A 16,261-nucleotide genomic window follows, 5' to 3' on the forward strand; every position below is an offset into this window, starting at 1 on the left:
GGAGGGAAGGGCTGGAAGCAGGGGAGGAATCTACGATATGTGACTTGTCCCCGATCAAACAGTAGCGTTTCCTGTCAACTCCCAGAAGGAGAGTTTCGATCTTTCCCTTCCTCCCCGGCCCCCTTTTTCCCCACTTTGTTCCCGCCCTTAGACCCCAGGTGCGCTCCCCATCCCCCACTGCCCTGTCCCACTACTTTATAGAACCGGGAGGCTGCTACACCACTGCGGAGAAGAATCCCCGAGGAGCGAGCCAATGAGATTGGCGTCTAGGGGCTAGAAGAGAGCAATTTGGCTTTTTGAACTGCGGGCGAGGCTGGGTGGGCAGTAGAAAGTGAGAGGCCATCTCACCAGGGCGCTGGTAACACTCGGGAAGTGTCAGTCGGGTAGACCCACCGGGCGGCGCGCCGCAACCGAACCTGCTCCTGATTGGCGGACGTGCCCCTGAGGGTGGAGTCCTCATGAAGCCCCGCCCATCCGGGCGCCAGGGCTGAGGCACGAGATACTCCCCCCACCAGAGTCCCGGCGCTGGGCTCAATTTCCCACTCGGTCCTGCAGCGCCTCTAGGCTGCAGCGAGGCGCTCCAACCACCTGCTTGGCTCTGCGTCTAGGGGAGCGGGGAGGGGAGAAGAGGGAGAGTAGAGGCGGGAGGGAGGAGGAGAGAGGCAGTTACACACGCCTTCCAGTCTCTCCACTCAGAGCAGCCCGGAGACCGCTGCCACCACCGCTGCTACTGCTACCGCCGCTTTCGCTGCTGCCAGTGCTGCCACCTGAGGAGACCCGCCGCCCGCCCCCCGCCCCCGTAGCCGCCCGGGGCGATTCCTTCTCAGCACCGAGCTTTTTATACACACTACAACTATCAACATTATTATTGCAAGAGAAGAAAACTAACAGAAGATACCAGCCCAAAAGAACCACGTACACCTTTCCGTATCACTCAAGTGTCTCCGAGGAAGCCGAGGGTCGCCGGTCCTGGGAGGAGCAGCCGAAGGGACCGAGGGCGGGTGCTGAGGGGGAGGGCGGAGGAGTTGCGGGTATTGCGTGGTGGAAAGTTGCGAGTGGTGGAGATCTGAAGGTGCAACGCCGCCACAGCCCAGGGGACAGTGTGTCTGGGGAAAACCGCTGCCCCCTGCGTCCGGACCCACGAGTGCGGGGCACGGTGGGGCCCGGGACGTCGCCCCCTCCTGCGGCGTGGACTCTGTCAGTGGCTCTCGAGAAGGAGGAGGAATATGGCATCCAAGGCGTCCCCCTCCAGCCGTCTGGTTTTCTGCCTCTTGATCTCTGCTGCGATCCTCAGGCCAGGTGAGCAAGGGCCTCGGAGCGGCCCGGGACTGACCTGGGCCAGGGGCAGTTTTCTAGTTTTCTAGCCCTGGCTTCGCATCCCGTGGCTGTGCACGCAGGCGAGTGGTGGGGGAGGTAAGGGGAAGGCCGTCTAGGCACAGACCTGGCCCTGGGCTCAGTCACCTGTGTCACTCTTTTGGGCTTGACTGATTGGCTCAAGTTTGGGCAGAGAGCTGGGTAAAGCTACAGGAACTTTGGGTAAGGCCGGGGTTGGAGCAGCAAGAACCCACGGGCAAAATTTGTCAGACAATCTCGCCTTGTCCCTGTGGCTCCCGGCTAAGAGGCAGGCTCTCGCCCTCTGACAATCCCTCCAGTCTCTGGGTATCAAAGTCCACGTCACTGCGCCCGGGGCAGTTTTCCTTTCGTTTAGCTTTCGACTGAAATAACCATTAGCACTTTGTCGTGATAAATCCCCTAGAACTTCCCCTTGTTATGTGGTGAAGAAGGGATGGGAGGGGTAGAGGAGAAAGGAAGGAATTTACTCACCCCCTTTAAAAAGCACACAAACACACACAAACGAAAAACCTAACCCTTAAACCATAGTTCCATTGTCTAGGTGGGTGGTGAGTGTAGGGGTGAAGGCAGGCAAATAATGCTGGCCGAACTGGAATTAGCTGCTACGTTTGGGAGATCTTGGGCTCCTGCATTTCCCGGACCCGTGATAGTGCCTCTGACAGTTCTCAGTTCTATACCAAACCGTAGAAGAAAAGGAGTGGGGGAAGGCAAAATTCCCATTAACTAAAATATCTCTCGGGGAATCCCTTTCCTCGCCCTCGGAGCGTCCCCTGGCCCTGGCATCCTGAGGCCCGCCGAGCGAGTGACATGAGTTAGTCCCAACCGGGCATTCTGAGCGCTCACAGTCACTTGACAGAGCATCAGGTTCATTTCCTCGCTGGACGTGAGGATTTTACCTTTGAAGTTTTGATTTCCATCCCCTCGCAGATAGTTGCCAGTTAAACTACGTCATGCTTTTGACTTGTTTGTTCTTTCCCCTTTCTTTAGTTTATAGCAAAGAAAAAACTCTCGCTTCCTTTATTGCTGCACATTCTTTCAGTTGTTGGCATGCTGAGACCGCAGAGAGCTTTCGAAGCCTCTGAATCTCCCCCGGGAAAGAGGGGGAAAGTAGGGCTGGGAACTAGAGCTAGAGGGAAAGATCTCAAGTGTTTGTGAGCTGCTACTGCTGTGCTGCTGCTGCTTCTGTGTGTGTGTGTGTGTGTGCGTTTGTGGGGGGTGCCCTGTCCAGTTTTCTTTATTAAAGTTACATTTGTAGGTGAGGTAATGATCTCACCTGCTGTTTCTGAGGCTGAGAAAGGCGTCTGTGACAAATGTGAGGCTCTGGGGCGGGGACTGTGAAAGCAGAGTTGAACCGTTTTAAAGCAGGTGAAAACACCGGGGAGATGGGAAGGGGAGACCCTCTTGGGTCTGACACGGTGTGGATTTCACTTTTTCCTGAACCCAGTGTCCGATGGGGGAAAGGAAAGACACTCTGGAGCCAAGGGGAGGAGAGTCAAGAAGGGAGGACGAGAGTGATGTAGCTTGTAAAATGTAAAGATCCACACGCCCATACTTGGTGTTCATTTTTAACCCTCTCGCGACTTCGAGAGTGTAGATCCTCTACGTCCCCGCCCCCGACCACAGGCACACGCCCAGTTTCCTTTCTCTTGCGGTCGCGCTGGAATTTATTTTCAGTTGGCCAAGTCAGAGGACAGGTTTTTCTTCACCATTTAGCTGCCAAAATGGGGAGAGGTTCCTCTTTCAGAGCTTTTTCCTAGCGCTTCTTTCCGCGCCGCAGGCTCTCCTGTCCAACGGGCACGGGGCTGCGCGCTCTGCGCGAGCAGGGAGCGCTTTCTCAGCGCCGCCAACCGCTGCAGCTGTGGGCCTGGGATGCCACAGACCCTCAGATTCTCGGTTTTCTTGAATAACCGGGCTGGCATTGGCGAACTCCTCGGTGCAGTGTCAGTGTGTTTTTAAAAAAAGGAAGGATTATGACACTAAGGCGCTGCGTCTGCACTCAGGTCCTGGACGGCAAGCGCGCCTCCTTCAGAGCTCTCTGCATAACAGAGCTAGTTGGGGGTGCAGTGCCTGTGGCTGCCTTCATTCACCCGACTGACTTCCCTGGCTGTCTCTCTTCATTTCCGGAACAGTATTAATTGTGTGTCCCGTACTGGAGAACAAACTCGAGTTTGTGAAACTGCTCTTGTAGGTCTTTCGGCCTGTAGTCGGTACAGTAGTCTTCAATTCATTTTAGGCATGCCATGTTACCTGTTTTTAAGGGCGGGGGAGAATATGTATCAAGCCACCCAAACTGAATTAAACATGAAGGAAATGAAATGGTGTGTGCTCAGCATCCGAGGTAGCAAAAATCTCATTATTCTTGTAAAAGAGCGTCAGCCTGTGGTGACATTTTGTATTGCTTTAAAAAAAAAATGGCTTTCCTTGATTATTTACAAAGAGGTGGGGTTTTCCAGTTAACTGTTTCTTTACTTGCATCAACTGTGTACACCCCTCTCCAGGATTTTTCATAAGTATTCACTGATAAAGGTTCCTTTCAAGACATAAAGTTGTTTTCAGTGGAGTATTATGTTTGGAACATATCAGTTTATCTCAACAGGCCTTGGAAAAAGCATCAGCTCACATAATGTCCTCAGAGTAGTGATGGGGGATTATTAAAATTTATTAATTTAAAAACTACAAACTACTAGCCTATACATATATAAAACTATATATTCATAAAATAATATACATATAGTTTTCCCCTGATTTATTTAATCCAATAGCAATTTAAAATTTAATGGAATACTATTTGCAGTAAATTGCTTTCTGAGGCTTGGCTCAGGACCATCTTCCTTCAGGCACTTGAGCAAGTCATTTAACCTTTTTGGGCTTCAACTTTCTCATGTGTAAAATAAAAGGTTGAACTAAGAATATTCTTTCAGAGATTTCTTCCAGCTCAAATACACTTTGTTCCTAATGTCATAAGATTAAAACAACAACAACAACAACAAAACCTATTTGACCTATTTGGGCAGACAATCATTTTTTTTCCAATAGTGTTTTTCTATTTGTCTCATTCTGGACAAAATTTATATAAATTGTATTAACTAGAAAAGTATCAGTGGACCCCAACTGCTAATTTTATTTCTTTTTTTTTCTACTTTTATAAATTATGATATTTAGTACTTGCTCTTCCAGAACTTAATAGGGCAATTAAAAAAAATAAAGTGATGGAGAGGAATTAGTCTCCCACCCTTTTGGGAAAAGAGACTTCAAAAGTAGGAATTGCTTTTAGGTTTCAGAAAACTGTGAGCCTAACCAGTCCCTTCTGCAAGCCTGCCTCTGTTAAAATTGCACATACAATTCCCAAAATGAAATATAAATAATGACTGATGGTAAAATGTATATGTGACAAAGCCTCCTATGAGCACCCTATATTACTTCTATAATCTAGAAGGAAATAAAAATCTTTACTGTTGTTTTAAAACCTATAGAAATCCAAAATATTTTGCATTACTCGATTCCAAACTTCCTCTGACTTTTTGGAAAAATCAAGCTACCTTATCTCTGGTAATAGAAATTCAGATGAGAATGAATGTCTACTGTTGACTTACTAAGAAGTAGAAAATCAATAAAAGCCCGCTTTAAAAGTCTTAAATATTATTAGAATACTCTTTGTATTGGAGTTGGGATGCAAGTGTTCAGTTTTTAGCTGTGCCATATAAGAATGTTGAGACCCTGGGAGAATTATTTTTATGCTCCTTTTTAAATTTATTACCTATAAAATGGTATGATTGTACATCTACAATGGTTCGATTGTAGAAAGAATAGTAATCCCCTTGATCAGCATTTTGAAATTTTTAGCAGTAAAATATTCTATATTCTTTAATTATATTGTTAATAGAATAACACCCTTTAACTTATTCCACTTAATTATTACTTTGGCCATTTTAAAAGCAAGCAAAAATGTTTCTTTTTTTATTTATTTTTCTTTTTCTCCCCATTTTTCTTCTCCTTCCTAAAATTTCCATGTCAATAACCTTGGCCTTTGTAAAACTGGGCACTGCCTCAGTTGTCAGCATGAGTTTGTGTACAATGGCAGCATTTTTTCAGATAGTATTTTTAATGCTTTATAATTATCATGTCTTATATCCCCAGACACACCTCTTTCTGTTCTGGCCATTTATTAAGCATAAAACTATATCAAAGAGTTCCACCTCCCTGAGCTATTAACTCAAGTCGACACATGCAATTTATATCCCAAATATGTGGTAGAGCCACATAGGTGCAGCTATGATAAAAGAGTACCTCTGAGGCTCTGTGTATACATAGAAACTTAAGCTCAGTTCCTCCCAAAGTTTTAATTTTATTCTTCATTGTTGTTTTCACAAAGGCCTATCTCATTTCTGACACGTAAATGTATGTAATACATGAAGAATGAATTTACTCATTAAAATATTAAAGAACGTTTTCTTGGGAATGGTGGGTGATATTATTTATTTAATTATCAGCTCCTCTTATTTTCAATAAGAAATGGAAAAGATCATAAAATGTCCATTTGTACTTTTATTACTTTTTTAATTAAGCAGAATTTTCCCTTCCTATGGAGAACAAAATCAAAATTTAAATATATTTTATATTTAAGAATATGATGTTTTATGCTATTTGATAGGGTCAAGCCCTACAGTTATTGTGCTATGCATACAGTATACAAAGCATTATCTTTTTGGAGTTACAGATATTTTTGTTCAGTTCAATTCTGTTTAAACAACAAAATTCACCTTATTTTTCCACTTTAATATTGAATGGAATGTCTTATAGATTTCAGATAGGACTAGTTCCAAATGTGCTCTGGTATTCAGATTGTTTTATGGTAACCTATTATCATAGGCCATTTTTGTAGTGTATGTTCCAAGAATGAAATTAGCTTTTAATGCTTCCTCTTATTTATCTAGTCAGTTCTCAATTACCCATTCCATTGAAGGGGAAATCGGAGTTGTACACAATCCAAAACAGCTCCTAATCAAAGGATTACCTAATTTGACTTGAGTTGAAGTACTTAATGAACATGCCTGTATTTGGCCTACTAAGAATTCATATATTTCAGTGTAATGAAACTAAGCTGTGGGGTAATAGGTGCATCAGAAATTAGCTGTCTAACTTCTCTGACTTGCATCTGTTTTTCTCTCTCATTCATTCTTTCATTCTCTCTCTCTCTCTCTCTCTCTCTCTCTCAGCTCTCTCCTGTTTCACTCTATGAACTGATGCAAAATCCTGGCCAAATAGGCCTTACTATATCTATGAGAGAAATTAAGTTTTTGCAATCATTGCAGATGGTAGAAATATCATGGACTCCTGATGTTCACAAGGAAAACGTTCTATAGCCATGGCAATTGGTATAGTTTTCTGACTTTGTCCAATCTCACTTTCATCAAGAATCATTTAAATGTTTATCTTTGTAAGTCACACTTCCAGTGTTTAATAAAAATTTATCCTTACTTTATGACCATTTTCTTAAACACATTTATGTCATTTCTTTATATGTCTATGAATGAATATATAAAGAAGTAATGCCCTTTTCTTAATATGAGTTGTCTTGTTAGCTAGGTGGATTGACTCTCCAGAGGTTATTGATATACCTGATTTTAGAAAAAGAAATTGCTACTTTTAATGGTTTATGAAATCATTTACACATTAGAAAACAGTAACATCAAATCCATCAATGGCAGAGAAGATCAAAGATTGAATTCAAAGGACTTCCTTTTTAATTAGTTTATTGTGATGATGTCAACAGAGAAATTAAGTAAATTTGCTGATTAAATTATCAGCCAGCTTTCCAATTCATCATCATCATCATTTTCTTGGGATAAATCCCCAGAATACTCCCTCAGATTCAGATGTTGATGTAAATTCAATTTTTTTTTTTTTTTTTTTTTGCATGGCAAGCACTCTACCACTGAACTACAACCTCAGCCAGATCTGAATACATTTTTGTTCTTTTTATCTGTAGTGTATAGTTTTAGACATTCTAGGTTGTCTTATATGAACTGTGAATGAAAACAAAATAACTTTTGTATTCTTTCTACCTTTAAGGTAAAACCAGGATTGTAATTTCAATAATGACTGAAGTGTGTCCTGACTTTTCCCTGTACTTGTCTTTTGCTGCTGACTTTGCCATATTGCATGCTATTGGCTACATTTTTTCTCAGATGACTATGAACTTTTGCAATATCATTTTATGTGGAGGGTGGGGTGGATACTGCAGATTGAACACAAGAGCTATGCTTGTTAGGCAAGCACTTCTATCACTGAGTTCTATCCCCAGTCCATTTTATTTTTTATTTTGAGATAAGTTGCCTAGGTTGACCTCAAACTTGTGATCATCCTACCTCTGCCTGCCAAGTTGTTGGGATTACAGGTGTATGCTATGCATTCAGTTTGCAATATCAAATCTTATCTACATCTGTGTATTCTTTAGTCCAGTAAAAGGCTTGACACCATAAAGATGCTTCACTTTTAGCTTTTGTTGCATTTCTTTGCATACACAGAAAACTAAGCTTTTTTTTTTTTTTACATGGCAGCACCTGCCATTGATGGGCTAACAAAAATTTTGCCAAAGAATATGGGAATAAGAATATTAATACTGCTTCCTGAGATTAAACTGAAAAATAAAACCATCATGAAAAACACAGCTATATGCAAAATTGCCTGATGGGAAGAAGGAGTTACTGGCCAGCAGACATGATGACATTTTGATAGTGTATTACTGAAAAAAAAAAAAAAAAAGAAGAAGAAAAGAAATCATGCATATTAGTAAGGAACTTTTGGTTCAGGATAGAAAAGATCAGTAGAGAAAGCAAGAAGAGTGATTAACCAAAGGTACTTTTTGGAAGTATTTATGCATACAAACACTTTTCTCCTATGGTGGAAATGACCCCTCCAGCTAGAAGACATGACATTTCCCAATGTCCTTAGCTGATGCAGCTTTTTAATAGAGGTAGATAGAACCTATTATAAAGACTTAATGCTCTAAATGTTCAAATAGTATAATGAATTTTCCCACGCTGTGATTTCATGTCACTAAGAAATCCTCTAATTATAACACAGCTTCTTATATAGCTAATTTACAGGGAGAAGATGCACTAGCTAGAGAATTGTGAACATTGTATTCCCTTGGTAATAACTGCTCTATGTAAAACAATAAGTTGGTTTATGAGTTTGGTTAGTGAGTTCATCCTTGAAAAATGGCAAAAGTTTTAGTAACCATCTAAAATAAGTTTCTGAGCTTTTAGAGTTAAAGTCTGTGTATTGAACTATTGCAAATTCATTTTATGAACCCTTTGGAGGTGCAATCAGCTAGGCATTTCCCAAGTTGTGACACCTGTTGTGTCACCTGTTTGGTTACCTGTTGTAGACATTTGTTTTTGTTTATTCATTATCTTTTGGGGCTGTCTGGCTTAATAGCACATTATTAGTAGGCTGGTCATACTTCCTGGTATATCTAGGAAAGATGGTCCTATTGTATGCCTGATAATCAGGTGTGATTATTAATAATGTCACCCTTTTCTATCTTCAGAAGTTCATTTTGGATGACAAATTAGATGGTAACAATATTCTATAATTTGGATGTTGAATATACTCAGAGAACTAATTGTTAAGACTTGGCCTTAAGGATGGAATTATTGGAAGTTGTTGGGACCCTTAAGAGGTGCATCTTAGTGAGAGGTCCTTAGGTCATTGAGGGCATGAACCCAAAAGAGTTGTGGCACCCTAGCCCCTTCCTCTTCCTCTTGCTCCTTGGATCATGATGTAGATGACTTGTTCTGACATGTGCTTTCACCATGAAGTGCTGCCTCATTACAGGCTCAAAATAATAGTGTCAATGAATCATGGACTGAAACCTCCAAAACTGTGAGACAAAATAAACCTTTTCTTTTTATAAATTAATTACCTGATGTATTTCATTCTAGTGATGGGCAACTGAATAACACACCATAATTATTAGTAACTTATAAACTCTATGTGGGTCTTAGAACTTCGCTGTTAGAAAAGCATTTCTCATCCTGATAGAGTGTGCATTTCTAACCTTCTAAAATTTAAATATCAACTATAGTGAAATATCTCTAAGGTGTTATGTGCCTATTTTAAATCAAGTCGAAGAGAGATAAGGTTATCGTATGGAGTGTCGGAATTCTATAGTGGATTTTCCCTCTTCTAGAACCTTGGCCAAAATCTGTGACCTCCCAGAGAGGAAACCATGTGAGTCTCTCTGGTAGGTCTTATTTCCACTATTAATAATCAACCTCCAATGGAATGAAAGTATGGACAGTTTCTGTGTGTGTGTGTGTGTGTGTGTGTGTGTGTGTGTGTGTGTGTGAAAGAGAGAGAGAGAGAGAGAGAGAGAGAGAGAGAGAGAGAGAGAGAGAGAGAGAGAGAGAGAGAGAACCCCATAGTTTGGCATGCAAACTGAATTTACCTGAGTTGCCAAGGGAATAGAAATGTTTAAAATTCACCTTGGAGCTACACTTAGGTATGCAGTTATTTGTGGAAGTCTTATTTCAGTCTGAGCCTGAAATCCTTTCACAGCAAATTGTGCACCTCCTATTGTGTTGTTCTATAAGGTTTCTCAGTAGCACCACTATCAATTTGACTCTAAAAAAATTATCACAGTAGTCTATAAAGTTGATGGAAGCACCCAGTCTTTCTGTACATGTAAGCTACCATTAGTAGCTGCAATCCAACAGTTGTATGAGTCAGATATGGTGACATGACTTGGGGCAGAAAACAGTGTGGTGAGAACAGTTGGTACTAAAATTTATGATTCCCACCAAATTAGGTGTCCACATGTAATATTAGGTATCTATGTGTAACATTAGGGTCAGTTACCCCAGAGTGTTTTGGGTATTCAGAAAACCCCTAAAATGGATGTAGCTAATGAAAGTTAAGAGGGCATTATCTAAGTGCATATGGTAAAGGATGCTACAGTTTTGTTCTCAACAACAGGGCAGAATGAAGAAAGAGCTTATTGGCCTCCGTGACTAAAACTCTTGTTACAATGTACCCAAGAATTCTCCAGAATAGTTAGGATGTTTCTTGGAATGGAATTCACCTTACTGTATATCAACCAAATACATAAGAAGTTCAGCTGCTGATCCTAAATTTTTGAACTACAGGTTGTCAGTTAACTATTCCAGCATAATTAAGCACTCCAAAATGTAGTGACTTAAAACAGCAGCTGTTTATTTAATTCATTATTCTTCAGGTTGGCCTTTCCATCTGGACTTGGTTGGGTACTTTTTCTGGTTTTAACTGGATGCCTTCATTCCTCTGCAGTCTGCTGTGGGTCAGCCTTGGCAGCTCTGCTTCTAGGAGTAGGTTGACTGTTGTTCAGGAGAAATGAACTCTCCTCCATGTCTTTCACTCTCACAAATTCTTGCCTCAGTCTGTTCTCATGATAGAAACAAAATTTTAAGAGAAAGCAGGAGCATGCTATTCTTTTTGATTTTTAAAATTTTATTTGTTCTAATTAGTTGTACATTATCATTGGATACATTTATACATTTTGATAGATCACACATAAATGAAGTCTAATCTCTCACTGTTCTGATTATACATATTGCAAAATTACATTGGTCATGCAGTCATACATGTACATGAGGTAATACTGTCTGTTTCAGGCTACTATTGTTCCTTCCCCCATACTGCTTCCCCTCCCTTCACTCCCCTCTACCTAATATAAAGTAACTCTATTCTTCCCTAGACGCCCCCATTGCGAATTAGCAGCTGCATATCAGAGAAAACATTCAGTCGTTGGTTTTTTGGATTTCACTTATTTCTCATAGCATGATATTCTCCAACTCCATCCATTTACCAGAAAATGCCATAATTTCATTGTTCTTTAAAACTGAGTAATATTCACATTTTCTTTATCCATTCAGCTATTGAAGGGCATCTAGGTTGGTTCCATAGTTTAGCTATTGTGAATTGAGCTACTATAAACATTGATGAGGCTGTGTCACTGTAGTATGTTGATTTTAAGTTCTTTGGGTATAAACTGAGGAGTGGGATAACTGGGTCAAATGGTGATTCCATTCCAAGTTTCTGAGGAATCTTCATATTGCTTTCTATAATGGTTGCACCAATTTGCATTCCCACCAGTAATATATGGTTATACCTTTTTCCCCACATCCTTGTCAACATTTATTGTTGCTTGTATTCTTGATAAATGCCATTCTGACTGAAGTGAGATGGAATCATAGAGTATTCTTGACCCAGCTTCAGAACTGGCAACCGTCTTCTGTCATGTTCTGTTCGTGAAGACATCACAAGCCAAGCTTTGGTAGGGGAAATAAGGGTGGGGAAATCATGGAGGAGGGAGCTAAAAAGTCACTTTGTAAAAGGGGTGGCTAAAGACCAGGAAGAGAGAATTAGGACCATATTTGCAATTAGTCTACTACTTAAAATAATAATACTGAATGTTACAACAGTTAAGACCCTTACCACAGAGTCTTGCCCCATATTAACAATATACACTCTCTTCTTCTGTATCATTGGGCAAAAAAATATAACTTATTGAAGAGGCTCAAGCAGTGTCTAATAAAAAATTTCCTAGGGTTTAAATCTTAACTTCCCATGAAATGAAATTATGGAAAGATCAGTGTTTCTGTGTGTGTGTGTGTGTGAGAGAGAGAGAGAGAAAGAGTAGCAGGGTAGAGAAAAAGAGTGGGAGAGAGATTTTGAAGGATTAGAGACATAATGTATGGTCACAAGCTCAGAGTAAAGACTTTAGAACTGTAAAAAACCTTGAAGTGACTTAGCTGCTTGCCTAACATCACATTGTTGATCACCTAAAATTAAAATGTATGTGAATTGACCATTCAACATATATAATAGCACTCAACAAATATTAAGCAAGTTCGCAGTATGTGTACAACAATGTGCTTGGGGATAAGGAAATAAACTAGTTACTCAACAGTCAAGCACCTATCACTCAAAGACATCGTGTCCTCTCCAGAAAGAAGGTGTGAATCAACTAATTATATAGCTATTTTCTACAAGTTTTGCTAAGAACTAGAAGAACTAAAGAGCACTGTACATCATGGTGGCCAGATCAGGTCTGGGTTTTAGGAGAGAGCTGGAAAAGTTTCAGGAAGTGACATTTGAGGCATCTGCTGAGTAATAAATAGCTTGGAAGAAGACGATAAGATAGGAAGGAACTTAGCTACTAACTCCTGGAGGTAAAGTGGCATCTTTCAATTTCTAGGGAAACTAAAGAAGCTCTAAAGGTTGAGGCAGAAACCAAGGATACTTGAAGCTGTTCAAATATTTTTCTGCAACCCTGCTAATTAATTTACCAGTTGTGGAGTTCAGGAGATCTCTGTCTTATTCAAATACTCATATTCTAGCAAATATTTGCATATGTACCTTTCCTCTTTGAAAAACAGTGAAGTGGGAACATACTGTGTGCAATGCACTTTTCCTTTTTCACTTAGCATATTGTACAGATTAAAAAGATTATTTCATCAGCACATAGTGTTCCACCTTATTTTTCAAAATGGTGTATTAGATGTTATTGTACCATCATAATTAACCATTTTGCCAGTTCTTGGAAGTGTAAATTGTTTCCCATCTTTTGTTATTGCAAATAATAGAGCAATGGAAGTCCTAATGAACAATTATGTTGGAAAGAAGTTATCCTGGAAGTGAAATTGCTGAATCAAATAATATGTCCAGTTTTCATTTAGAAAGAAATTCTAAATTGACATTTCAAAGAGTATGTAACTTTTTAAAATCTCAACAAAAATACCTGAGGATGTCCTTTCCTTGTGTTCTTCCTTAACTCTGTACTATTAATCTATATTTTTAAACAGAATGGTTGATTCTTATTTGCTTAAAACTTATGGACGAATTAGAATCATGAGAGTTACACTCATATATAAAGCAAAAATGAACATTGATGTGGCTGTATCTCTGTAGTATGCTGATTTTAAGTCCTTTGGGTATAGGCCAAGGACTGGGATAGCTGGGTCAAATGGTGGTTCCATTCCAAGCTTTCTGAGGAATTTCCACACTGCTTTCCAGGGTGGCTGCACTAATTTGCAACCCCACCAGCAATGTATGAGTGTTCCTTTTTCCCCACATCCTCCCCAACACCTATTGTTGCTTGTGTTCTTGATAATCGCCATTCTAATTGGGGTGAGATGAAATCTTAGGGTAGTTTTGATTTGCATTTCTCTTATTACTAGAGATGTTGAACATTTTTTCATATATATCATGCTAAGTGAGATAAGCTAATCTCAAAAAACTAAAAGACTAATGATCTAGCTGATAAGCAAATGAGGACATATAATGGGGGGTAGGAGGGGTCAGCGTTAGGGTTAGGATTAGGTTTAGGGTTAGGGATAAGGAGGGTGGTAAGAATGGAGGAAGGAAGGACTGTATAGAGGGAAAAGAAGGGTGGGAGGGGTGGGCGGAAGGGAAAAAAATAACAATGAATCAAACAACATTACCCTATGTAAATTTATGATTACACAAATGGTATACCTTGACTCCATGTACAAATAGAGAAACAACATGTATCCCACTTGTTTAAATAATAAAAAATAAATAAATAAAGCAAAAATGACATATTTATTTTGCATCTACCTTCATTATACATGGGATGGGGCCAAAAATCAGGGGAAATCTGTTTAGTATGGATTTTTATCATTTTTCCTCCCATAAGACTTTACATATAACTTTTAGAACTGCTAACTTTTAAAGTAAAGACCGTGTAATTGTAAGCAATATTTTCTTCTGTTTTGTAAGACTCTGAAATTGGATTGGCTAACTTAGAAGTGGATTAAGAGGCAACCACATGTGAGCCTTGTAGAGTATCTGATACTGTTTCTCATTATACAGGTGGTTTCCAATTATTTGTGTCAGCTCATTGTAGGTACATTGTGTGGGTGGTCTAACTAATACCATTTGTAAACCCTGTATAATTGATCTTGCTAAACAAATCTGTTATTGCTAAATAAATCATAATTTGAACAATTCTTCCAACAAATTTAACAGACTTATAATTTTGTTTTCAAGCTGAAAAGTACCATCCTTTGCAAATATTTTTAAAAGTCAATATCATTAAATACATTTTACTTTGTACTTTTTGGACCTCTTATGGAAAGCACAAACAAAATCTGTTTTTTATAGTGGCTTTTCTACAGAAAAATCATAGCAATATGTATATGAAGAGGTTTCAACAGGTATATGCTGAAGGTAAATATTTTTTAAACAAAGCAAAAAATATTCAAAATGGAGTTGATATTAGTATGCACATACTGTAATTTCATGAACAAGCAGTTTCTTCTGGAATAATTTTAAATATTCAAATTTTTTGCAAGCATACTTTATTCTGCAAACATTTTCTCTACCTAGTGATAGGTATGACATTTTTCAAAAAGAATGCTTATGGAGGTTTTAAGGAGTAAATTTTATATTTTTGCACAGATGGGCATGACTCTAAATATGAATAATTTTGATAGCAGATCTAGGAGTAAAATGTAATATATATTTGTATTTACCCTGTTCGATAAATTTCCTACTGTATTCATCCTGTGTGGAAGCTAACTTAGTTGTCAAATAGTTTCTGCTTAGTTAAATCATATTTCATATTATGCTGAGATAGAAAATAAGTATCTGTTTATTAAAACAAACACTGATTCAGTTGTTTTCCTTTGTTGTTAAGAAATGTCTCCTTTCTTTTAGAAAGGTTAAAAAAAAGAGTAGAGATTCACAGTATGATATGGAAGTGGTTATTCTCTAGAATTGATCCAAAATATTTGATTAAAAAGAATTTGAACTGTTTGAGTAATGATACTTTTTTGTGTGTGGATAAATATGGTTTAATATTGCAGTATTTATTTATTTCAAAAATACATTGTTTTTAATTTTTATAGACTGTCACTTCACAAGACTGAACACATTGCATAAGAGCTTAAGAACTTGAGCTATAGAGCACAGCAGAAGTTTGCTTTCCAGTGTTTGTTCTTATATATATACTGAGGATAACAATTATCAAGTTTATTTGATATTAATATGACCATAAAGAGTACATATTGCATTTCTCAGTGCCTGACATATAGTGGACTCAACCAATAATAATTATTATTAATCACATTTTCAGTTATCATAATATTATGATAATACCAGTTTAGTCACATCAGAAAAATTTATGAAATATTTCATTTTACTGATTAGAAGATATATTTCCGATCTATCTGAATAAATTTTGTGTTTCCATACCACAATTGGAAAAAATATTTTATTAGCATGTTTTAGTTCCAGAGATTGCCAGGGAAATGTTCAGCTTTAATAACTCTGGGAAAACAAAATTCAAATCACAAATTGTAAGTTATAGCTCTAAAATGTAATTTCTCCCAAACAAAACTCCAGTAAGAAAAAAATAATGCATGCTCTAAAATTATAGATAATGTGTAGTTTACCATATTATTCTTAGAAATTGATATTGACTATATTACTGTAATTTGAAAATATTAGACCTTGAAAAGAGAAAAAATTTCCAGTTATTGTAATATAGGCATTTGGATGATAGAATTATGATCTTAAATACAAGTCACACTTTCTCAAGCATAATTCAATAGAGGGAGCTCCACTACTTTCCTTTTATGAACATCATAGGATGCTTTCATTTATTCTGATTTTCTAGTGACCTCTAATTAAATAGTGAAAATTATTAAAACCTGTAATTTTAATATTAAGTATGTTTTAGAAATTGAACAATATCCTCCTCTTATTCATGAGATTCAAAAATTTCTTCTGTATTAATATATGTTTTAAAACCTCAGCTCTTAGTTCTTTGTACCTTTTGAATAATCAATCACTAGACAAAATTAAAGTAGGCATAGATTTGAGAAGCATCCTTTAATAT

At 38.6% G+C, this 16,261-nt stretch overlaps 1 protein-coding gene across 2 annotated transcripts in view; it reads left to right on the forward strand.

Annotated features, from left to right (window-relative positions):
- Nucleotides 1-627: 627 nt before the first annotated feature.
- The window catches only part of ALCAM (activated leukocyte cell adhesion molecule), a 184,664-nt gene continuing 169,030 nt past the window's right edge, over nucleotides 628-16,261 (forward strand). The window contains exon 1 of one of the 2 annotated variants that reach the window (XM_079154974.1): nucleotides 628-1,299. In XM_079154974.1, coding sequence (XP_079011100.1) covers nucleotides 1,227-1,299 — 73 coding nt within the window. In that variant the 5' untranslated portion in view covers nucleotides 628-1,226. The remainder of the gene's footprint in view (nucleotides 1,300-16,261) is intronic. The other variant, XM_079154973.1, reaches the window with a different exon arrangement.

This window comes from Sciurus vulgaris (genome assembly GCF_902686455.1).
Source record: "Sciurus vulgaris genome assembly, chromosome: 10".
Lineage (NCBI taxonomy): Eukaryota > Metazoa > Chordata > Mammalia > Rodentia > Sciuridae > Sciurus > Sciurus vulgaris.